The sequence below is a fragment of the Calliopsis andreniformis genome, chromosome 12 (genome assembly GCF_051401765.1).
Source record: "Calliopsis andreniformis isolate RMS-2024a chromosome 12, iyCalAndr_principal, whole genome shotgun sequence".
In the NCBI taxonomy this organism is placed as follows: Eukaryota; Metazoa; Arthropoda; class Insecta; order Hymenoptera; family Andrenidae; genus Calliopsis; species Calliopsis andreniformis.
In genome coordinates, this window is record NC_135073.1 from 13621044 (window position 1) to 13645552 (window position 24509).

The 24509-nt window shown below is 39.6% G+C and overlaps 1 protein-coding gene across 2 annotated transcripts; it reads left to right on the forward strand.

Moving 5' to 3' along the window:
* The first annotated feature begins 712 nt into the window (after positions 1 to 712).
* Shakb (Innexin family member shaking B) lies at positions 713 to 23103 on the forward strand. Of its 2 annotated transcripts, XM_076390020.1 has the most exons (7): positions 713 to 845; positions 946 to 1076; positions 1459 to 1702; positions 16893 to 17112; positions 19386 to 19675; positions 20248 to 20501; positions 22504 to 23103. In XM_076390020.1, exons 1-6 carry the CDS (start codon positions 807 to 809, stop codon positions 20494 to 20496), a joined length of 1173 nt encoding a protein of 390 aa, XP_076246135.1. In that variant the 5' UTR covers positions 713 to 806; the 3' UTR covers positions 20497 to 20501; positions 22504 to 23103. The 2 variants fall into 2 exon arrangements, with proteins under 2 accessions (XP_076246135.1, XP_076246136.1); XM_076390021.1 differs by lacking the exons at positions 713 to 845; positions 946 to 1076; positions 1459 to 1702 and adding an exon at positions 13432 to 13830.
* Positions 23104 to 24509: the final 1406 nt, after the last annotated feature.

A 24509-nucleotide genomic window follows, 5' to 3' on the forward strand; every position in this document is an offset into this window, starting at 1 on the left:
TTTTTAAAGATTCTTAATTCCCAATGATCTAAATTAAAAGCGTGTTAAAGCCATCACTAAGAAAAGTAGATGGAACAGTTTTGTCGTCGCATCATCGTCGAGCCGAGCCAGGAGGAGAGGGATAAGTGGAAATAGGGAGAGACAGAGGGGTAAAAAATACGAAAATAAAATCGGACCGAACCAAAAGAGATCAGAGAAAAGCAACAGTCGTGGTGTTCATGTTTTGTCAACCAGCAGTGGTTTAGCTTTCTGCGCTTTCAGCAGTTTTGCTCGTGTTCTCTGCCACTTTCTTTCTCCAAAATCATCTCTTTCTAATTACGTATCGATAACACTATTTAAGCAATCACAAAAGTGATAAACACTAATTTTCCACTGTTCAAAATCTTACCTATGGAAAAACAATGTTTACAACTTGGACCGCTATTTATCAGTTCTAATTTCTTTTATTCGACATCTTGACTGCGTTAGCTAACAAAATTTTAAATTAATTAAGTGAATCTGTGTATCAAAAGTCAGTGTTTAATCCTGTGACAGAAAGTTTTGTAAAGAAGTCGCAGTATTCGCTCAGGAATAAAAATGAAAAATAGAGGATTTTTTATAAAACTAGTGCTCGTGGATCTCAAGCTCTTGTTGCTGTTAATCGTTCAACTATGAAGTATGAATCAATTGCTAAAACTTCTGCAAAATTATTGGTGAAGGGGGATGCTTCATCTTCGTATAACAGTAAAAGAAGCTTTTGGAAACGATCGCACGAATGGAATATCGCGAGTAAGAGGACAAGAAGTAGAAAGAAGAACGAAGGGAAGATGATCGATATCGTCACTGAAGTTTATTATTACCTACGTGTAAGTGATAATTTGAAAAATAGTATTTCGATCCTTATCACTCTAAATGTGTAATTAGTCTTTAGAATACGCTATAGCAGAGGTTACTGTAACTTCACAGGTGCATAGAGTAAAGGACAATGGTCTAATCTTCAGATTGCATGCGTTGACGACGGTCCTGATATTAACATTCTCCTTCATCATTAGCAGCAAACTGGTCGTTGGCAATCCTATAGAATGCCTTCATACGAGGTACGAGTGACAATCAATGTATAAAAAATTTGCTGGATAGATTATGTCTTAATGAACGCTTTAAAAGCTAATATGTTTACAGTTCTCTGATATAAAGACAAAAATTATATTTTTCTCAGTATTTAAAAATATTTATTAGATATAGCTAGTGTATTGCTACTGTGAAATAGCTTTGGGGGTTTGCAACCCCTTCATTCTCTGAACCTATAGACCTCTAGTAGGACAGTAGGTACAATATTCGTGGGGGTATAAATAGTTTGCCTTTGCTTCTGTATGTTTACGTTCCTTTTTTTGGTGGATCTCGCACGTGTTAATTGTTTACAAAACATTCAGTGCCTCTAACGACACGTTCTCCAATATTTCTCCATTTCCTTTCCTCCAGAGACATTCCAGTAGAGGCGTTCAACGCGTACTGCTGGATACACAGTACCTACCTTATAACCGGGGCGATGTTGGAGGCAACTGGCGCATATAAAAACATGGTAGCACCAGGTGTCGTGTCCTCTTTCGAAAACCTTCAACTCGATCGTCTCCATCGTTTGGGGAACGACTCGATGCCATCCTTCGGTAGGAAGATAAGACACGTGAAGTATTATCAGTGGGTGGTTTTCGTCTTGATATTCCAGGTAAGTGTATCTATGTACTTTCTATTTTTACTGCGTAAAAATGATGAAATAATAGAATGCACAAAACACATCATGGCAATGTCATGAAAATACACGTATCTGTGGCTGTAAGGCAAAACGACCTATGTCATATTCTCAGAATGAAAGTACAAGTTGAGAACTTAATTAAGATCTAGAATACAGAATTAGTATTTTTAGAAAAAAGGCAGGGTATAAAAAGAATTCTTTTAGTTAAAAATAAAGGCTCAAGAAGACGTAAGTCCACGAGACAATGTTGAAGCTGAAATCTTTAAATAAAGACATGTGATCTTAGGTCATTTTACCTTACAACCACAGATAAATGGATGTCGATCTCTCTTTCTCTTTACTCGTCTGCATATCGCGTTTCTGTGATCACTGTGTACGTATGGGTCAGCACGTTTTCCTAATGAAACACATGTTCCCGAGGAAAGCATACAAATAGAACGATGCAGCGGCGATATGATTGATTTGTGTTTAAGAAGTCGGAAAACGGGAAGCTGGCTGATTGACGTGTGGGTGTTTTCCGTGGAACACAAAGGGGAATTGATTATTATTCTTTTTCACGATACGCGCACGTCTTTGAGCCGCCTTGGAGTGGTGACAAAAGCTCCAAGATTTGGAAGTATCTTTGATGGTATTTCACTTGCGCCAGAAATTTCGTGTTTCGGATTCGAAGAAAGTTTAAAAGTCACTGGGACGAGCAATAATATAATTAAAAAGTCCTCTGCTATTGCATGGTTGCAGATTTCGTCTTTGGGATACGAATACTTTGCGTTTACGTACGTTTACTTATGTTTACTTGTTTATATTGGAGCTTACGAGTATAGATAGTATAAGCTCCTATGATTGAAGACACGCAAGAAATATTTAGAAAATGGTGATGCACTACAAAAATGTTTAAGTAGTCATCATAAACGCTAGGTTGATTTTTAAACAAAACGTTCTATATTAGAAATAGTTCTAGAGACTCAACACTCGGCTATTAATTAGAGATTAGAACTTAAGCTTCTTGTTTTCACTTTGCCTGATACGTTCTGAAAAATGATTGACATAATAGGTTCCTCATCCAGCAGCTTCTTTAGTTTCTGTTTAAACTCTTCAATTTCTAATAATTTCTCAAAGTAGACTTCTCATTCGTGGGTCCACAAATAACTCTACTCGAAAGAAGAAATATATGTCACTCATATGAAGATTCTTTCATAACACTTAGTCATAATTTTAGGAATTTATTGGATGTGGAAATATAATTAGAAAAATTCGTCTAAGAATTCCTCCCATATTTTTTTAGTCTTATCTACCAAAAAGATTTCCTATTTCAATAATTAAAAAAAGAACTCAATAGAACTGTCGTAACGAGAAACAGCATCAGCTCTCTTAAATTATCTCCTCTCCAGTTTAAAGAAAAACGTGAAATCCATAAACTCGATTTCTCGAAAATGTTCAGGTGCACGTAAATTGTTTGGAAAAGCATCCCCACGATGCGAGCATTCCTTGCTGGGAAATGTAAGTAGTTAGCACGTGGATCGCAGCTACCACTAGACGTTTCCTCGTAGATCATTCGGCCACGTGGTCTCTGTCTAAATTAGCCTTAAGAACATTCCACGTCAAATGTTCAGGCCACGGTCTAAGGTCCTCTTAAAAAATTTTTTACCACGTTGCTCCGTGTTGCTGTTACCAAGTCTCATGTGATGCCTGAATTATGGGGATACGAAATAGTATCTGAAGAAGCAGCGTTGATTATTTTCTCTGAAGATACGAGCTAAGTCGTATAGAAATATTAAAATACACCTCAGCAGACGTAAAACATCAATAAGAGGTCTCTTATCAATTTTTACTCGTCTATATTGGCATTTTCGCAAGCTCCTCCAAAGTTTGCTCCATTATTCTCGAGGCAGTAGGTATATTTAATAATAAAGAATTATTGGTTCTTGATTTAGATGCTTTTGGAGCCCTGTGGAGGTTCTTTGAATGTGTGGGAGTGGAACGATACTCGAAACTATTTGTAATGAGATGATAATACAGATGATAGATAAGTCGATGCTAACAGGTGCTTAGTAGTCTTATTATACTTATATAGAATGCTTCAAAAGAATTGTAGTTATGAAGGTTGTAGATAATTTCAATTTGTTTCCAAGTACTATGACAATTTCAGAGAACTTGATTTTTGAAGGTACCTAAAAAGGAAACTTGCATAGAGTAGTATAGGAGTGTCTATAGCCTACAGCTAGTGGGGCGGAGATTGATGAGCTTTTAATTGTCAATAATTTACAAACAGGTTCAAGTAGTAGTACAGGTAAAAAAATGATAGATTGTTATTTCAGAAGAGAGACATAGTATAAGAAAAATAGTAAAAGAAATTAATACCTAATGATACTATGACAGTACTATGTACAGTAACTCACAAATTCGTTTACATGTAATGAAGATATTAATTAATGGTGATAAGTATTGTGGCGTATTACTATTACTTTTCTACTTTCCTTAAGGTTGAGATAAAGAGCAAACTATATTTAGAATAATTGGAAAAGGTGAATATAATAATTTCTCGTGAACAAATTTGCAAGTCATTATTTCTAGACACTATTTCAATCTCGTTACTAGATCCTAAGTAGTTGAGGCCAGTAGAAGTATTTCAGGAGGAATTAGGTTCCACGATATTTTCATTTTTTCAACAATTCTTATTCAAGCTATCACAAAATTTTCCTAACTTAGAAAAATTCTTTAAATATCCCAAAAGTATAGATAAATCTTGAAAAACTTGAATTACTCTCTAACGTAATTCAAAAAAGAAAAAATTCTCAAATTTCCCGCCCACAGCCCGATCTCTGGCAACACCTCCTCGATTTAACAAACAGTTAAAGAATAAAAAAGAGGAACATCCATCAGCATCCACGAGAATGAATCGTGGCTGGCGCGAGCTCTCGAACGACGCGGTGCGTTTCCAACGTTGCGCTTCCACGTTCGAACATTTTGGGGTTCGGTGTTTCTATTCCTGGAGCGCGTTGACTCCTCTCTGCTCGGCTCCTACGGGAGGTGCTATGCCCTGGCTAGCAAACACGAGCAGTCGAGCCGTGTCCAGTGGAGTCGTGTAGTGTCGCGTGCTGTGTCACATCTCCAGTGTGTTCCTATCAAATAACAGAAACGTGAATCCTCACAGAAAAGCCCGTAGTCGAAGTCATTTGTCTCTCCAGCGAGCTATTTGCGAAGCTTGGACGCTGAACAAATCGGTTCGATAGCGATTGATCGTGTTTGGAGTCACCCAGACGCAGTCTGGTCGTCTCGGTGTTGATTGGCTGGAGTCGATGAGCCTAGATGTGCCATCCTTTCGGCCTCTTGGGTAATTAAACCGCTTTTGGCTGTTTCGACGTTGAGGAACAGGCGTGGAAACAATCTGGCAGATTGATGTCTCGCGTGGAAGAGAAGCCTAGCTCGTGTTGCCTCTGTACCAGATTTAGTTCTCGAAAAGAGCCAGCCGCGTGTTCTGCAATTCTGTTCTCTAAACGTTCCTCGAGTTTTTCGACTGTGCCTCTGTTATCCCCGCGATTCGATATAGCATGCTGCGCTCGAGTAGAACGCCAGCCAGAATGTGTACAGTCGAACTATCGCGTGTCCATTGATATACAGGGTGTTCCATGAGGAAGTCGACTGGTAGCATTGAGAGGTCAGCTTGAATGAAAAATGTTAGGTAAACAGCGAGGCAATTCTGCTGGATGATTGAGACGTGGAACGAAGTATTGGTACCTATGGTCGTCGAGTTGGGAGACTGTTGGTTGATGCATTGATTGAGATCGAGACAGCTTTTGTGATGTTTGTATTTTGTAGTGATGAGAAGGAAACATTGACTTAGCTCATGCAGCTGCATTTAGTTTCACTCCTGTCAGTTCCGAAGAAATAATTAATGGGTTATTGTGCTCTAGATGTTCATTTTTTATGCACAATTTTAATTATTTTTATAAAAAGTAGGAAACACTTGTAGTGCTGATTTCTTTTACAAAAAATTCCAGAGAAGTCGCCTTCAAGAATACTTCCTTAAGGAAAGAATAAGTAGCTTAAGTATGTCTGACTATTTATAGTCAATGTCACTTCACCTCCCATATCTCAGAAATGAAGGCAGATTGACCTATGGTGTACACAACAATTTTTGTTCAGAATGATCTCCCAGATATCCCAGAAAAATTTCAATCAGACAGCTTGTAAAAAATCTCTTATTAATTTTCCTGAATTTTGCCAAGAAACACTTTCTATAGAATTTTTTATTACCAATCTTCTTAAAATTTCAGAAGAATCACGAGATTACGACAAGTTTATTTATGATATCTTCTATTTCTTCTAATTTTTTAAAATCTTCAACACTCCCAAACGAGTGACTCTACAAGGTCCACTGATCTAAAAAAGATAGAAAAGTGTTAAAGAGAAGTCTTTCGGAATTCACTCCTCCAAATGCAACGCATATCCTCGTGACTCAATGTAAAATGAAATATGGTATCGTTTCGAGATGGAAAGGTTGATTGTTTGACGCTTGTCCGTCTCGTACAATGTTTGGCTATGGATTAAATCGGCAGCAGTAGAGATGAAAGCTTGGCGAGCGGCAAAGTGCACCGATGCAGGCGATTTTGATGTTTGAAAGTGATGTCTTATTTGAACAGTGTTTGTAGATTTTGCGGTTGAATGGAATTCGGTTTATATTGTTGATTCTTCGATATCGCGTCTAACCTAGACCTAACTTTATCCTTGAGCAGACTTGGGCCAGACTTAACTGGAGTCGGATTCAGACTCAATTCAGAGGTCATTTGAACGTGGTTCGAGCTTGTCTTAGGTATCCCTTAGATTGGTTTTATAATGAAAGTAGTTGAAGTGGAAAGTGTTCTGTCATAGATAATTAATAGAGATTTGTTATAATTTAGGAGCAGTGTATTCAGTGGGTAATTAAAGAATTTAGAGAAGTATTCTTCTTAAAATTAATTTTGAGGAATATGAATTTTCTGCTTAAGTAATCTCATCAGAGATGTATCTATCTCTTAGAATTGAAAAAGCATAATTTAATCAGTTAATTAATGAGTCACGTACGAAAGGCTCTTTTTTCCAATCGAGCTGGTTTGTGTCAAATTTTTTACAAATTGATCACAATTTTCAGTTAAAAAAATGTAGTTATATTATATAATAATTACAATACAACTCAAGTTAAAATTCTTGTACTATATTAAGATTCAAATTGGTCGAGATAGTTGTACTAAAAAGAGATTATCGAACACACATCTGTCAGTATGTCTAAAGAAGTTGAACTAACGTCTTCTGGTATTTGGAGAACCTGTCAGTCAAAATCTAAAGATTTCCTGTAGTGTATCTGTAAGTTATTAAAGTCACAATTTGTGTCATATCAACCCTCAGAAGCTTCCTTCTTTCGTCAGAATGGTTTCATTAATGTACAACGCTTAACGAGTTCGTTGACTGAAACTTTCTAAGCTTTTCAGAGCTTCACACTCTCTTGTTCCTGTCTCATAATCTGTGCATACCTTAACTCAGACTAGTATACTTAATTTTAGTCAAGTTGCAAGTTGAGTTTGACAACAGTTATTGAAGAAATAATATATGTCTTCACTATGGTTGTGCGAACCTTATATCATATTGTATGAACATATAATTTACGACTTGAAAATTCCCATATTTCGCCCACGATATCACACTCCTCTAAAAAATGTCCATATGGAGTCTCACCTTAATATCAATTTCATTAAATTGTGAAGTCAGATTTCTTCCTTTGCCACTTTCATAGTGTAGCTAAAATGAAAAGAAAAATTGAAATCTATAATTTCTTCTACTACTTCTCTAGACTATAATAAACCACTTTCAATCGTTTTAACATTTCTATTTATACGAACCATAGGAGGTATTCCTCAAATAGTTTCAACTAAATATTTACCTAATTGCAAGAAGATTATCTGACTGAATTTAATCCAGCCGAATGTTTCATTAATCATTCCAATAAACACTACATTAAAACTCCATTTGTGGTAGATAAAAAGTGCTTCATCCATCATACGAATAAACTCTCGATCTCTGGCATAATAAATATTATCATCCAACTGCCACGCGACTGGGAATCGTTGCCAAACAAAAATACAAAGTTTCCTCCAAAAATGTCAGAATTTCGGGAAGAAATTTATCGATGCACTGGACCGATGAAAAATCCCTCGAATCCTCGGAAAATAGTGTCAGCTTTCGGGATCATCTGGTCCATGTTCGTCCCTCTATTTTTAGGTAATCGTGCTTTGTGTTACAAATAGTATTGGCCTTATTATTATCGCGAGTCCCATGACAAACGTTGCACCCCCGACTGCCAGCGTCTGATGGCGCGAATTCGATCGTGTTTTGTCTTCGACCAGAATAAAAGAAGAAGGGAGAGAAAAATTGTAGGCGGAAGCTAGGCACCTTGACAACTATTCGCTCTAGAACTGAGAAACGTTCGCTCGCGGCTGACAAATCTTCCAGATCACGGCACGCTGACACGTTTATCCCTTTGTCTGTTCCTCTTGTCGAAAGAATTTATCAACTACCCGACGGTACTTATTTCGTTATCTTCGAGCCAGAGGAGCTGCCTCGTTTCGTTCTCCCGTTTGTGACAGATGTAACAGGCCGAAATAGCATGGCACGCGTGTCACTCGGTATTACAATAGTCTGTACACGCTTCCTTTACCTATTTCGAATGAATGAGTCACGGAAATTTGAGTCTCGAAAATTCAATACGAGTAGATTTTCTTGGGAGGCTTTCCTTCATTTTCTTGGTACTTCAGGCTCTCTGTTTTTACTGTTTCCATAGTTCTGTTGCAGTTTCTTGATTAGCTTCATATTAGAATTGGAGAAAGAAGTGAGGTCTGAAATAGAATAAGGGTATTTTGTAAAAAGTGTGAATAATTACAAAATACTTTTAGATTAAGATCACCGAGTCATTAAAAATTTTTGAAAAATTTCAAAGTTCACCCTAGTGTCCTATTAAACCTAAATCGACGCGACAGTGTCTAAAAACCTGTGCTCCACGAAGTTAAAATAACTTTTAAGTATTTTTCGAGCATGGTCCACTGACTGGGACCTTAATGGACCGAAACGTGCTTTCACGCTGATTGTGGACATTTCAAACAGTGCAGGTGTACAGTGGCCAATTCCTATTAGTCATAGCAAGTGGATATTCTCATGCATCGTTCCCCTTGAAAGCAGAATACTTTCAAATTCATCGAAATAGAAAAATCACTTGAGGGACGAGAAGAAGAGAAGAATCACCCTCAAACAGCACTTATAAAGAACTGATCAGCAACACCAAATAACAGAAAAATTGTTTTAGACTCCTTGGAGACCAATCTTGGTAACAAGTTCTATCAAGCACCCAAGAAAATATGATCGAATTCGCCATGGAAGAGTACAGGACCAAGAAAGCTATTATAGAAGCCTCTTATACAAATACCTAAGCCCCAGGGATCTATCTCAAACCGAGAGGGACTAGCTGACGTTCTGAGGAAAGAAGAATGCAGGAGACAAGATCGCTGACGGCACAGGATCCAGCCTCTCCCAAGGATCCTACGTTGCCGCGATCGTGTTGCAAGTTCTTCAGGAAGAAACACACCCCCTCGAGCCTACAGACTCTGACCCACCAATCTTAGACAACCCCTGAAACGACCTGTATCAAATCCTCCATATTTTCACGACACCTTGAAGACCCTGGGGTGTGCCATCATTTGGCCATCGAGATCCTCGAGAACCTCCGAAGTAAACATCATCCCCGAATAGACGAAGCTCGTCAGATCTCTCTTCCTCGAGCTGGACAGATCAAAGACAGAGATCAAAGAGCGAAAGATGTAAGAAACGAGGGTCTAAAGGGATCGACGGACGATCTGGGTGCCGTGATCCAGTACCCTTTCGACGACTCTCATCCCCTGAGGATCCAAGATGCTGGACATATTTCGGGGCCTGAAGAGCCTGATCAAGATCTCCCACGTGCACATCGACACGGCTGTCTTCAGGTTGCACTATAGCCTGACGGTGATCTTGCTTATTGCGTTTTCGTTGATCGTCACGACCAGACAGTACGTGGGCAATCCCATCGACTGCATCCACAGCAAGGACCTTCCTGAGGACGTTTTGAATACTTATTGCTGGATACACAGTACTTATACGATTACTGCGGCCTATAGGAAGCGGGAGGGGTTCGAGGTACCCTTCCCTGGCGTGGACAACTCCAAGTCCCATCCTGAGACTGAGAGGAAGGAGTACAGGTACTATCAGTGGGTCTGCTTCATGCTGTTCCTTCAGGTAATCAGCTGCTCTACCTTCTTTCAATCGCGAATGCTGCTTTGGAATTATCTTGTTAGCTTGGGGTACTTTGTTGTGGGGGTGGGAGAGTGTGGGTGTTTTGGTGTGAGAGTAATTGGAAGTGTAGAATATAGTGTCATTAGTGAGTGTTGTTGATGGTCAGGTAGGGGTATTGTTATCTAGGGATGTTTCTGAATTTGGGTGTACAGGGTGGTAAAAAGAAGAATCTTCAATTTTAAGGGTAGTCAGTGCTTGTTAAAATAAAAAGAGGAAAGTCCAAGTAAATGTGACTTGGAAAACTAATATTTTCCTAAGAAAAATTCACCAGGAAAATTCACTTTCTTTTACAAGTATCAAGATTTAACTTATCCCTAGAAATACTTGAACCCTTCAAAGCTGTCCTCCAATACTTCTCATACAAATCTGGAAGACAATTTACCATAGAAAATTCATGATTTCTGAAGAGTCGTCGAGGTTGATGTTTTCAATTATATTGATAATAACTGTAGATACGTTTGGCAATGAGGAAAGCCGGATAACGAGCGAACTGGTTGTGGCTACGGCTCGAGGAATTTACTCGCTGCTTACAGAAGCTTATATCTAGTTCATTGCCAAGAAGGAAACCCTAAGCATATTAACTCGTTAAACCCATAGTCGTTACTTCGTTGTCGAGGGTCGCTGTCGTGCTTGTCGCCTTGACGTTCGGTCAAAGACGTTCCTCCACCCTCACCTTCCTCAATTGATCTCTTCGAGAGAGGCTTATGCTGTTCTTATGATGTAAATACAGTTGCTGACGCTTCTGTCAAATTTTTCTTGAATTTTCGATAAAAGAATAATGTAGATTTACTTTACGATGGTATATCCTCTAAATTTGTCTAATCTCTTATTTTTTTAATAAATTTGCTAAAATAATACCACTGTCTTGAATGCAAGGGTAAACGAGGGAGTAAATCAGTATGATTTTTGTGGACTTTGGACCTGTTAATTTATATTTTAACCATTACTATTAGTATAATATTAATGATTTACTTTGACGAATTTTCTACCTTCATCTGACAGTATTTCTTCTAACATTATGGTATCTTTGCTATCATGCAGCTTCTAAATTGTCTCTCAGTATTATAGATACACACATAAGATAATTATCCAAGTCGAATACAAATAATTCTAATCCCACCTAAAAAATGAGGATTTCCCCACAATTTCATCAACTCAACAACCTCAGAAGTCACAGTAGGCACTATAATAAAATTCCTCACTGTCTCAACTCGTCCTCCATCTTCCCCAGATCGGTCTAACTTCAAGATCCGCGAGTATCGCGCTATCCTGAACCAGAAACGACAGAATGGTGATTAATCAAGCCGTCATGTGTCTCGCTATATCATGCCGAAGTGATGAAGACCAAACGATCTGGAATTTTCCACACGAGCGATGGTACCTCCCAATTACGAGGTAGATGGAACGAATCCAAACGCTCTCGCGATTAATTAAACCATTTCCAGCGCGCATCGGTGTGTAATTGGAGGGAAAACAGAGACCCTTGGCTCTAACTATAGAGCGACAATGACCCGAATGCCTCGTCTTCTTTCTGCCGCCGTGCCCCGTCGCGCGTTTTTCGTGCACCCGTGTCCGCGACAACAAGTGTCGTTGGCCAATCGCCAATCTTTAATAATCTCGATATCATAACGCGTCCCGTTTTTAATATTTCTCGACGATCCGCGTCATCGGCGGTAAATTAGCGTCGCAGGTTTCCAGGTCACGATCCTAACTTATTGCTTGGCCTCCTTGAACGCTCGTTTTAGAGGAACGATACCAACCCTCTTCAGGTGCTCACTCGCTCTGGCGTTGCTTAACACTTGCCATGTTAAGTCTGTCGACTGCCATGCCATCCATGCATGGGTGACAATTGTAGTGGCTAAAATTGTGGCAGCAATTGTGGCAGGTAGAAAATTATAGTGGTAGCTAGCTAGGGGAAAGAGAACCCTATAGAGTAAATATAAAAGTAACCAGAAAGTCATTTCTATGTTTTAAGTTGGAGTCACTGGTACAGTCAATTTTTAGGGCATTTAGTGTGGCAGTTAGTGTGCTAAGGGAACACAGAAATGAGGTCCACTCATAACTTAAGGGGAATTATTAAACAGATTTTTAGCAAATTTCTGTTTGAGGGGATACAAAATTATTTTCTTTTTTTGGTATTTTTTGGGTTGAAAATATTTTTTATTGGACCTCGACTCTTCTACCACTGAAACAAAAAATAGCAAATATTTATTCAGAATTGTTTATACGTAGATATTAGATACCCCAAAAGGTAATTTTCTCGGTGTTAAAAGTAACCAAGCACAGACAAAACACACGGCGAAGGTCAAATAATCGTCAATATTTTGTCGAACTTTCGCCTGTAAGAGAAAGAGATGCTTAGAAGATCATATAAGTTATGTGTTTAGCATCGAGGCCAAGGGATGCCTCTCAAGTTCGTTCCAGTCTTCTGACGGCTAGCTTCCGCGCCCCACGTGTCTTTGTCACCGTGTCCGAATACTCTTGTCGCTTGTTCCCCGTTTAATTTACTCGCTTAGTTCGTCCCGCAAAAGAAGCTAAATTTCTTCAAACAATTTATCGCCAGCGAAGTCCAAAAACTCCACATCTTCACTTTTAAACAACAGTGGAAGCTCTTTGCATCGACAGTTTAAATTCCAATAACAAGCCCACTCTTCGCAGTCGAACGTGAATCGCTGCCAACGATGAGACTGAAAACTGAAGAAAAACGATCTCCAAAGAAGTCAGTGACCTTTTTAATAGTAAATTCGAAGAGGAGCTCTGAAGTGAGGAAGTGAGAGGACGAGGCAAAGATCCTTAGTGATTTTAATGTTTCTTTCATCGAAGAGTGAAAAATTGAGTCAAAATGTGCACAGTGAAACTCTCGCGACCCCCTCGAGCTCAGACCTCGATTTTTGTGGAGCCTTCTGATGGGAATTGCGAGGAGCGTGACGAAGAGAGCGACACAGGCGGTTCCCAGTAATTCTTCCTGCTCGTTGTCAGCAAGCCAGGGTCTATAACTCAAGGAAGCGAAATATCAGATATCAAAATCAATTACAGTCACGGTTACACCTTCGTCCTGAGCAGATTCGACTCCAAGAAACGCGAGGAAGTCAGCTACTCAGACAAGTTCTAGTAATTACTGGGGAATTTCTTTCACTCAGTATCATCAACAAAGTGTCTACTAAATCTGTCGAGAAAACTATCCTTCGCAGATTTAATCGACTCCCCCATTATTCGTACCTCAATTTCTGGCACTAAATTCAGAATATTCCCCAGCAAAGACGGATTTGCACCAGGACGAAGGCGATTGTCTTCTCGTAGAGGAAGATCAAGAACGTTCGAGGTCGCAAAATCGTCCACGACGATCGAAAATGCCTCTGCTGCTGAAGATGGTCGATGTGTTCGGCTCCCTGAGATCCCTGTTCAAGGTCCAGAGGATCTCCGAGGACACGATGATATTTCGCCTCCATTATCGTGCCACTGTTGCCCTTCTGCTCGGCGGGTGCTTGACCCTCGCCTGCAAGAGCATCTCTGGCTCGCCCATTCACTGCGAGGCTTCTGGTTCCGTCGACAAGGTCGTCCTGGAGACCTTCTGCTGGCTCCACACTACTTACAGCATGGTGCACGCGTTTAATAAGACCCTGGGTCAGGCTGTCCCCTATCCTGGTGTGTCGAACAGCAAGGGCGTCGGAATGCACGGTCATACGTCCCATCCCTTGGTCAAACAGCACAAGTACTATCAGTGGGTGATCTTCTTCCTGCTGCTGCAAGTAGGCAATACTGGATTTTTATGGTGTGTAGTGGATAATTATATGGTGGTCAGGTAGGAGTTGGTGTTGCTTAAGGTAGTTGAATATTGGTGATAGGCTGTTCGATACAGTGGAATCTCGATTAACTGGGTCTTTATTACTCACTTTTTTGGTCAGGTTCTCTGTTACTTAGCGCTATGACAGTGAGAGTATAGTAGAATATTGATCGAGACTTGCACTGTGATTTAAGGTTTAAGATTGAAGACTTAAGATAGTCTACTGCAGAAAATAGAATTAGCTATCAGGAGGAGGGTTCAAGTTTGTCTCCTGTTAAGATGGTTAATCGAGATTTTCCTGTTTTAGCTTTTTGGTCATAGGTTTGTGGTATTAGTAGGCCTTGATGAGAAAGGGTGGCTAAACTAAGAAAAATTGCAGTGGTGTGCTTAGGGGGGATATTTTCGAAGGCATAGTATCCTAAGCTACTTGCTGCAAGGTAGTATTTATTTAAAATTCCCTGTTTTTAGTATTCAGTAGTCTTTTGACATACACGTTTATAACTCTACACATACATGTGTAGAGTTGGACCTGTCGAGCTATAGAATTGAAGATCCATAGAGTTAGAACCATTATCTGTACTATCGTATTTAAAACTCTCAAGCTTACAAGTGCACAAATTTTAAATCCCTCAAGTTCCCTCAAAATTTTTTAATAATTCAGTGCACAACTCAATTTAAAAAAGGAAGATTCTCTTATATTATTTCTGACCACATCGATTCAATTTCGCTTCGACTGATCCAATGAATATCGAGAAACGAGTTCCAGACCGACAGGAACATCTTCGTCGCGCATCGAGCACGATTTCCCTATTGAACGGAAGCAAAACAAATGATAGAATGACCATTGAATACGGTCGTGTGCCTATCGTTCCGCCAAGCGGCCACGGTTCACGCGAGTCCAACGAAAACGGAAAATCCGTGGGTGAAAATAGAACGAAGCCGGTACATAACTCAGACTGCGCTCACGTGTCCAGTTGGGTCGCGTTCAATGCTCGTGCAGAGAGTTGCAACAGAAGAAGAGAACGCCTCGACAAGTGGATAAAATTGCACTTTCTTCTGAGGCTGAAAGAAATTGAAGTATCACTCATGAAGAATAATTTTATGAAAAAGAATTCGAAGCTGGAGAAATATAGCAATTAGGGAGATTCGAGGAAGAGACACACGGGTGCAGACGTAATATAAATTCGTGACAAGTAGCACAAGTTATTGTTAGGTGTTGCAGACCCAGAGGTAGATGCAGACATCATCTGATGACGCTCAGTGATACCTCTGTTTGGAAGGCGTTTACCGACCTTATTGAAAGAGCGAAGCCTATCGAAGGTCTCTGACATAGCCTTGAATTATGAGTATAGTTATAATTGCTGGCGATTTATCGATAATCGGAAAATGACCGACTTCGAGTGGCTTGACTTTTGACTCAGCCCTTGGATCAGGAGCAGTCATGCTCAATCATCACCACTGATCGTTAGCCAAAGACCAAATTTCAAATCCAAGAAATGACTCATAGTAGATAATTTGCAAGTGACATTATTATTTCTCAGATTAAGTACTATATTGAATCTGTTGTTTCTACGTTTGAAATTTTGTCAGTGGCTGGTGATTGGTGATGGTGGTACAGCGTGAGTGCTCCTTGAAGGTCTTGGGCAATGTAGAATTGAGTGAAGGTGGGAAAATGTAGAAGTATGGGAATAATTCTTCTAAGTCTGAAAATTGAAAAATTTGAATATTTGAATTTTTGAATATTTGAAAATTTGAAAATCTGAAATTTGAAATTTGAAATTTGAAATTTGAAATTTTGAATTTTGAATTTTTGAAAATTTGAAAATTTAAAAATTTAAACATTTGAAAATTTGAAAGTTTGAACAGTTGCAAATTTTCAAACTTTCAAACGAGTTACACTTGAGAATCCCTCGCCAAAGCGATGGCGAAGCGCCTCCGCTGCGCCTCGGTTTTAACGCGAGTCATTGCGAGCTTTAACAGCTCTCCGAAACGGAATTCCGCGATGATACATTTAGCACGTCGTGTCGCGGGTTCCTCGTGACAGTGTAAACACGTTAATCCAGATTAGTTGCTCTTAAATCAACAGCGATTAATCAATCAGCGAGGTTAAAACAATACTATCGTTTATTGCAGTTTTATCGTTTCCCATGAAATGCCACGGCCGATTCGGCACCTTTATGCCTGTGCCAAAGTATACGCTGGAGCAACGTGTACAAACTGCTCCTTTCGAGCTTCTGTAAAGTGTTCGTATCCGTGTTTTCTTACGCAAGTGGCGTACTTCTTTCTTTTAGTTTTCTTTAAGACTTAGTACGTAGCATGTGGTCTTAGAATTTTGCGAAGGGAATGGAGGGACTTTAAATTAAGAAGACTTTTTTGGTAGACAATTTTTTCAATTGCACTGTACGTGCACTGTACTATTACATTTGTAATGCACATTACAACATTCATACAATATTCTTAATTTCAGTATAATGCAAAAAATGAGCACACCTTACTTTCCTTTATTTCGAAATTAATTCCAAATATTTTCCCAATAGTATAGCTTCCAAATTTCTTCCTTCTAATCTGCTGAACCTTCACAAACTAACAATACTATATGTATAACAGACTCTGTTCTAAGCTGCTGTCCCTGGAACATGTTCACGCCCCCAGTTAAACTCGATGAGTGGCGAATAGTTAAACCATAATGAATGGCATTCTCTAGCACAGTGTTTTTATCTCCCCATGAAATAGATCGCTAATTCCTGTTCACGATTGTTTAGCTATAACACATTCCTCTGGCCACCAAAGGAATTTCTCTCAGCAACATTCCTTCCGGCGTACCAGAAGGAAGGTTAAATAAATGAATCACCACTGGGGTTCAAAATAAATGAAAACAAATCTATTGGAAGAAATTACAAGGGGATGATTGGAAAATTGTTTCCAGATGGAATTTTCTTGATAAATCTTGACGAACATTGCGATGATAATACTGATGAAGCTAAGTTGATGCATGATTCTTGAATACCTGTCGATTTTTGTTCGCAGGCGATCCTCTTCTACACGCCTCGATGGCTGTGGAAAGGCTGGGAGGGTGGCAAGATTCACGCGCTGATGATGGATCTCGATATAGGCCTCTGCTCCGAGGTCGAGAAGAAACAGAAGAAGAAGATGCTACTCGACTATCTGTGGGAGAATCTACGCTATCATAATTGGTGGGCATACAGGTACTACCTGTGCGAGGTTCTCGCCCTGCTGAATGTGGTCGGTGAGTGGCTATATGTTACTTCTTCCACGGACACTCATTTCTTCCTTATTTATATTACCCTTCTCTTACTGTTTCTGAATACTTTTCCCACGGCTGCTTGTTACCAAAGTTTGCCATTATAATAAAAACAGAGAAGAATAAACTAGGAGTATTTATCGAATCATATCAGAGGAACCAGTTTTGTGGTTGATCAGGAATATAAATTGTAGGAAATAAAATATATGAAACTGAGGAAATTATAGGAAATTAAAAGCTTCAACAGAGAGATACTTTCCAGGATAGTAAATAGGTAATAATCATTAAAAATATATTCGTTTAGACCTGAGAAATAGAGAATAGATCAACTTGAACTAAAAATCGATTTTGCTTCACTTTTTTCTGAAGAAAAAAAGATTCTATTAGTTCATTATAACTTTAACATCAGATTCCTTTATTTGTCACTTATTGTTAGTGTCAGAAAAATTACTTCTTTTAGACTGTTTCTCATGCTCCATTCGTAAGTGAAACGCTTTCGCCAATCTATTTTTTTCTCATCCAAAAGAAGTCTTCTTGGAAGACGAAACGAGACTTTCTTTGATCTCCAGTGCCTCTGGTGACCCTTCGCTACTCTCGTCGTTGCCTTCTTTGACTCATTTTTAAAATAGCAGCATTCCCAAACGCTGCATCAATCGAAGGAAGAAGCTCGATTAAAAGGACTGTTTTTCTTCTCGGTTATTTATGGATCGATACAACCATCACGAACTTTCAATCGTATATCACGTTATTCTTGAATCTCTGGAATCTCGAGGATTCTGCACTCCAGGTCTGGACATTATTTAAACAAATTTATTCTGGGATTATTGCTTGAATAATAAATCGTTTTTAAATTATTTCTTTTATTGGCCTTCATGTTCAAGACTTACCTACTTTCTTTAAAAATTAATTTTCAAGCAGCGAGTACAGATATCCAAATTTTCAAATCATACTTTGTAAACTATCTCCTAGAAATCTTGTAGAAATAATTTAGAAGAATATAGACCTGGAACAGGTGGATTTACTCGTCCTTTGTAAAGAAATCTCTTAGTCACTGTAACATTTACTCACTGATTAACGAGAACTCAGGTAACTTCTATGACCAACAGTATTTTGCATAATTTTCGCCCAGCTCTACTGCATTCCTTGACACCCAAATCTCCTCGTTCAACATTCCCCCAACTTCGCCAATCCTCACGTCCCGATGTGTTTCCCTTCTCTCTGTATTTGTTTTGTTACTTTTAACGAATCCATATATCTCTTCCCCGTATGTCGGATATTAAGACCCCGTTCGCTTTTGTTATTGTATATTTTTCCTCGAATCAGTGTGCACAAACCATCCCGTCTCAGAACGCCTCGGCTCGCCTGTTTCTACGGTTTTTCCATCCGAACTCTCCATGCGCTCGTAAACTTCACGGACAAGCGATTCCGCGGCACGTGAAGATGGATCGGTGAATGAACGATTCAGCACAAAGTTTGGCAACGATACAGCTGGCGACTGCCTGCAAACCCGAATGCAGCCAATCTAGGCGACAGTCTGTCACTTGCTTCTACCATCCACTTTGTTTCGTATCATCCTCCTGTTAGACTCTGTCTTTCCACGGAATCTGTCAAACTGACGGGTCAGATTGATCGATACCATTTTGCTGTGGTTCCTTCGATTTTGAAAGGGGATTTCTCGAAGAGTTAGAACTGGAGCGTCAGTAGTTTTCTGTGAATTTTAGTTTGCAGAGATGAGGGACTTAGAATTTGACAGAATGGAGTGGAGGATGATGTTTCTGTACCTAAATGTTTCTACAGTTTCTACATAAGATTGTTTTTGCAAATAGATGTACAGAGCGAGCAGTTTAACTGGAAACCCTCTAACGGATATTGACAGCACTTACAATGCTAACAGTATTTAGAAGAAATGCTGTCAGCACTCTGAGGGTTTCCAGATAAACTGATCACCCTGTACAAAAATGAAAAAAAAGAAAGAACAGATTTTGATACTATCAAAGTTAACTTTAATGCTTCCAGGAGTTTCATATTAAATTTTGATAATAATATCCTACGAGAAATATTAGGTTCTTTGATTCTGAGCTAGATGCTACTAACAGTGAACTGTTATTGATTGCTCAAGTCTAACCGCGAGTCCATATCGAATAAATATATTATATCGTGTAGTAGAAGAGAGATGGGAATGCGAAGATGATCGAGTAGCGTAAGTATAAAGATAAAAGAGATCGGTGATTACAACGAGGGACTTGGATTGTGCGCAGGTCAGATGTTTCTGATGAACCGCTTCTTCGACGGTGCCTTTCTGACGTTTGGTATCGACGTGCTCAGGTTCCTCGAATCGGATCAGGAGGACCGGGTCGATCCAATGATTTACGTGTTCCCGCGGATGACGAAGTGCACCTTCTACAAATATGGCGTCAGCGGGGAGGTGGAGAGACACGACGCTGTCTGCATACTGCCTCTGAACGTCGTCAATGAAAAGATCTACGTCTTTCTTTGGTTCTGGTTCCTCTTCCTCGGCGTGCTCAGTTTTATGACGGTCTTATACAGAGTAAGTAACCTCCTCTGCTCTAAAATAAACGAGTTTAGGGATTACCTCGATGTAAACTCGTCGTTATGTCTATCATTCCTGGGAATTACTGTCTCATTTTCTGGGGATTCTATTTTTCAATAGCGATTTAAAGGGAGTCATCAGTTCGTAAATGTGACTCAAGGATATAGGTAATACACTGTGTAAGCTCGTTACAAGTGATACTACTATCAGCGCAGAGATCATGATAGGGATCAGGATATGGAGTAATGGTTATTGTAGACACGAGTCAGGAATTATGTGGGAGTCGAGTGTCCTTTGATGCCAATAGATATACAAGTCTCTTTTATTTTATAATTAATAAGTGAAGACTCTGAACTCAATTTTATTACTCTTGATTTTCGTCTTATTTTGAAGTTTAGAAGCTTTAGAGTCACTCCTTAAGTTTTCTGTCACCTGTAACGAGCTTTAAACTTTCAAGAAGCTTCAAAGAATCGTGTCATTAGGCTACTCTATTATTGTCTATTTTTATTTCTACTTCTGCTCTATTTTTATTCTAAAAGAAAAACTTCGTAACGTTTGGTCGTTTACAGATCATAATTATATTCTCGCCGCGAACCAGGGTCTACCTTCTTCGGCTACGGTTTCGTCTGGTCCGAAGGGAGGCCGTGGAGACGATCGTTCGACGGAGCAAAGTGGGCGATTGGTTTCTTCTGTACATGCTAGGGGAGAATTTGGACACGGTGATATACAGGGACGTGATGCATGAGCTGGCTAACAAACTCGCCTCGAGACACCACCACAGCGTGCCTGGGATCAAGGGGGAGCTTCAGGAAGCCTGATCGAAGTGAGTACATATGTAAGAAATTCTTTAAGAAAACGATTCCAGTCGACGGTTTTGAGGTAAGTGCTGTGGGATTTGTCACAATCCTCTTACCAAAAGGCATTGGCTTCTCCACCCTGTGAACAGATCTTTTAGAAACAGTACTCTTAGTTTTCAACAGTACAGTTCTAGGCCACTTGCTGTCTTTAAATAATCTCCCTTCCTCTACAATCCTATGAGGAAATTGTGTTTGAGTATTTGTTCTACATTTATTAGTAATTATTGCTGTTAAAACGTCTAAAATTCGCGAAAAATGTGCCTGAGTTGGGGCTTATTCTACTTATTTTTTTGTGTCTGACTTGGGGCTTATTGTACTGACTTTGCTGTGTCTGATTTAGGGTGTATTCTACTGACTTTGCTGTTACTGATTTAGGGTGTATTCTACTGACTTTGCTGTGTCTGACTTGTGGCTTATTCTACTGAATTGGCTCTGCCAGACTTGGGGCTTATTCTACTAATTTTGCTGTGTCTCACTTAGGGCTTATTCTACTGACTTTGCTGAGTCTGATTTGGGGCTTATTCTACCGACTCGCTATGTGTGACTTTGGATTTATTTTACTACTGGTATTAGAGTCAACTCAGACACAGCGAACTAGTAGAATAAATCCCAAGTCAGACTCGTGTTTTAAGCATTCTCCTAACAATAATTAACAACCCAGAAACGAAATCTCTAACGCAATTACGTCTATCTTCATTTTTATCTTATTTTAGCACGTAGAATTCGATAATTTTTTTGAAGAACATTTCTTACATTGAAATTCTAGGAAAAATTGTTTCACTAAATTAACTTTAGCATAATTCATTCTAGCATAGAAAATAAAATAACTATACATTTTCTCAAGACTGTAGGTAAATGGAAAATAGCTGAATAACAGACACAATTTGATTTCCTCTCGAGTGCCCCTTTTCAGAGCTCGAGCTCTCGTTTTCGCGTTGGCCATCGCCGATGGAAATTCGATATATCGGGGCCGTAGTTACATAAAACTTCCGAATACGCAGAATGCATGCAGGGCGCACTTAGGCCCGATATACGACGTACGATTCGATTGGCGTTACGTCGATGGTCGGCTAGCATAAATCTTCCGACAACAAGCTTTTGACATTAACGCGTCGTCCTATTTCGAGCCGGTTTTAACAGCTGTGTACCCAGAGGGTGGGGGGTTGCTTCCGCTGGATTTCGGTTCGAAATAACCGCCATTATCTCTAAGAGCAACGCGTGCGAAATATCATGTTGTAAAAGGAAAGAACGCGGTATTTGTTTGCGCTGGCGAAAGGCAATCGGTCACGCACACGTTCCTTGTTGCAACGAGACTGTCGTGGCTGTGCCATTCGCGATGGCACGCATTCTGCCCGAGGATTATAAGAGGAAGATCTAACAACTTTGATTAGCATGTCATTTACGTGGGAAGGACACTCTTGTTTACATAAGTCATCACTGACTCGCGATTCTTTGTTGGAGTAGATGTGGAAACACGTATAGCGTGGTTGCAGAGACAGCCAAATGGTAAAGTAAATATTTTTGAAGTGATGGAAATATTAGAAGATAGGGCTTTTGACCTCTCTTATAATTATGATTCGTTGTTATTATTTTTTTGTATTAGGCGATGTTATTATTGCGTCAATTTACCACGTCACAGAGGGACAGTGCCAATTACTATGTGCTGACTAATTACTATCACTCTCATTTTATTTTCACAGATAACATGGTGTAACACTACTGAATACAAGATATTTGATATTGTTTAAAAGGCTTAAATATTTGATTTCATTAGAAAAACATAAATATTTTCAGTTTATAGTAATTAGTCAAAACACAGTACATACTTGCTATCTTTACCTTACTTTTATATATAACTGTAATTTATACGAGAGAAGGGAAAAAAATATTTGATAATTTTGTATCAATAAAATTGCAATTTTAGAGTTCAATATTTCAAATAGTGGAACAATTGAATTATTTTTCCAGATTGCCTCGGAGTGCCCCTAAACCTGACAAGATTCTCGAGACGAGGAGGACAGTTTCCACCCCTGAAACGACGGGGAAGCAAATGCCAAAGACGAAGTTTGAAAGGACGAATCGCGGAGCTGTTTGTTATTCACTACTCGAAGCGTGTGTTTTTCCTTTTTATCTATGCTGATACCTCGGAACTCTTCGAGGAATCACATCGACTCATGTTCGTTGTTATTAATCGTTAACACGCGGCAAAAGACAAACGACTGGATGTGTATCGCGCATTTATTCTCTCTCTTTTTTAATCTCTGACTGTAAGGGTCCAGGATCGAATCCAAAGAAAACTGATCGATTCTGGGCTCGAGTTGCGCGTCACCTGCGGCTCTACTTTAATAAGTTAATTATCAAAAACGAGTGGCGTTCGAGTCGGCCATTTTCTAACCCATCCATGTTGCCGTCTTTTTTTCTCGACGAACGCGCACTGACGAGAAACAATCGACTTTCCTTCGCTAAGACTGTGCTAAGTGGTGAACGTCGGTGCCACTTCTGTCGCTCTGCCGACACGCAAACATGTATTTTTATTTAAAAAGGTAATTTAATAAACATAGTTTATCGCCTTAACGAGGGGATGAATAACGCTTGGGCTAATCGTATTAGGATTCCTCTGCATATTCAACGACGCGTTATGAGCCTGATGTGGATCGCGAAATCGAGAGAATGAGATCGAAATGCGCTAAAATGCGCGTCTGTGTGCGACTGCGCGAGTCTGGGTGTGTGGTTTACCATATTCGGAAGTGGAAGCAGGAGGACCAACCGGTCCCTCGGAGACTCGTAAAACTGCGAGTCTGAAAAGGAGGCGGAGGCGAGCGCGTTCCTTCCATGCTCCCTCTGGCATTTAAAGGGTCCTTTGTATTAGGCTGGTGTGTATGAAGTGTCATTTTTTTCAGAGTTCAAAATATTGCCATGAGGACGTAACAAGTGTTTCTTTTTTAGATTATTTCTCGAAGAAAATATTGTAAATGAAAAAAACAGTAAAATGTTTCAAGTATAATCCTCTGGTAAACTACCTCTGTATCTGGATCCCAGAGCCAAAGTCTACTAAGTCCACTTTTTTCCCATGTAATGTAACACATTTTGACTCTGAGGTCCAGATACATAAACTACACAGAACTACACATTAGTATCCAACATCTGAAAATATCGTTTTTGAGTACTTCAGTATCATTCTGACATTGAAATCCTATTAAGCTAATTATTTGCTCCGTTGATCCTCCATTCACGCGCTTTCTCCGATTTCACGACTTTGCCAGCCTTGATTTGCGAATTGAACAGCGCGACGAGTCGCTCTGGCGACCACCGCGCGTGACTTCAGCTTCGAGCAGCTTCGACAGAGGACTCGCTGCATGGGCCAGTGGAAATTTCAAAGCTGGAGCTGGAACTGAGCAAGAGAATGAAGAGATTGGAAGCAGAGAATTTATCTTTTCGCTGAGAGAGAGAGCTGCCGCTGCACGAGAGGGAAAAGGAGGAATTGTTTGGGCGTGGGTGTCCAAGGTCTCTTGTTCGCCATTTACGGATTCAGAGCCGGACATAGCGTGGCCTGTGAACAGGACTAATGTAAGACGGATTTGAGAAGGCAAAGCGTGTGAAAGGATGAAGTATCCTTTTGGGCCTAATACGAGGACCATGGTGATCTGAATTTGCATATCAGAAGAAGATTATCTTGTCATCCTGGAGTGTTAGCTGAGGCTGTAGTGTTATTTTTTTTAGAGTGTTACCTTTTTGCCAAATTTTTTTTAATAATTTAGCAAATTATTTTGGGCAGGGATGAATTTAAATTTCTACTCTCCATTTAGTGTCACTAAGTCAATCAATTGTATATTATCGTTTAAATCCTGACGATCAGTGAAGAAGGAGAAATACTGATTCAAAAGATACATAGATAGTACGTGTAACAGAATCTTTTCTAAAAGAAATAACACAGCTACTTCAACGCGTAATAAAAACCTCCAGACTGAAAATAA

Coding starts and splice junctions, on each gene's coding strand:
- Shakb (XM_076390020.1), top strand. CDS start 807: ATGATCGATATCGTCACTGAAGTTTATTATTACCTACGT. Junction 1,703..16,892: donor TTTTCGTCTTGATATTCCAG/GTAAGTGTATCT, acceptor TTTTGTTCGCAG/GCGATCCTCTTCTACACGCC. Junction 19,676..20,247: donor TTATGACGGTCTTATACAGA/GTAAGTAACCTC, acceptor GGTCGTTTACAG/ATCATAATTATATTCTCGCC.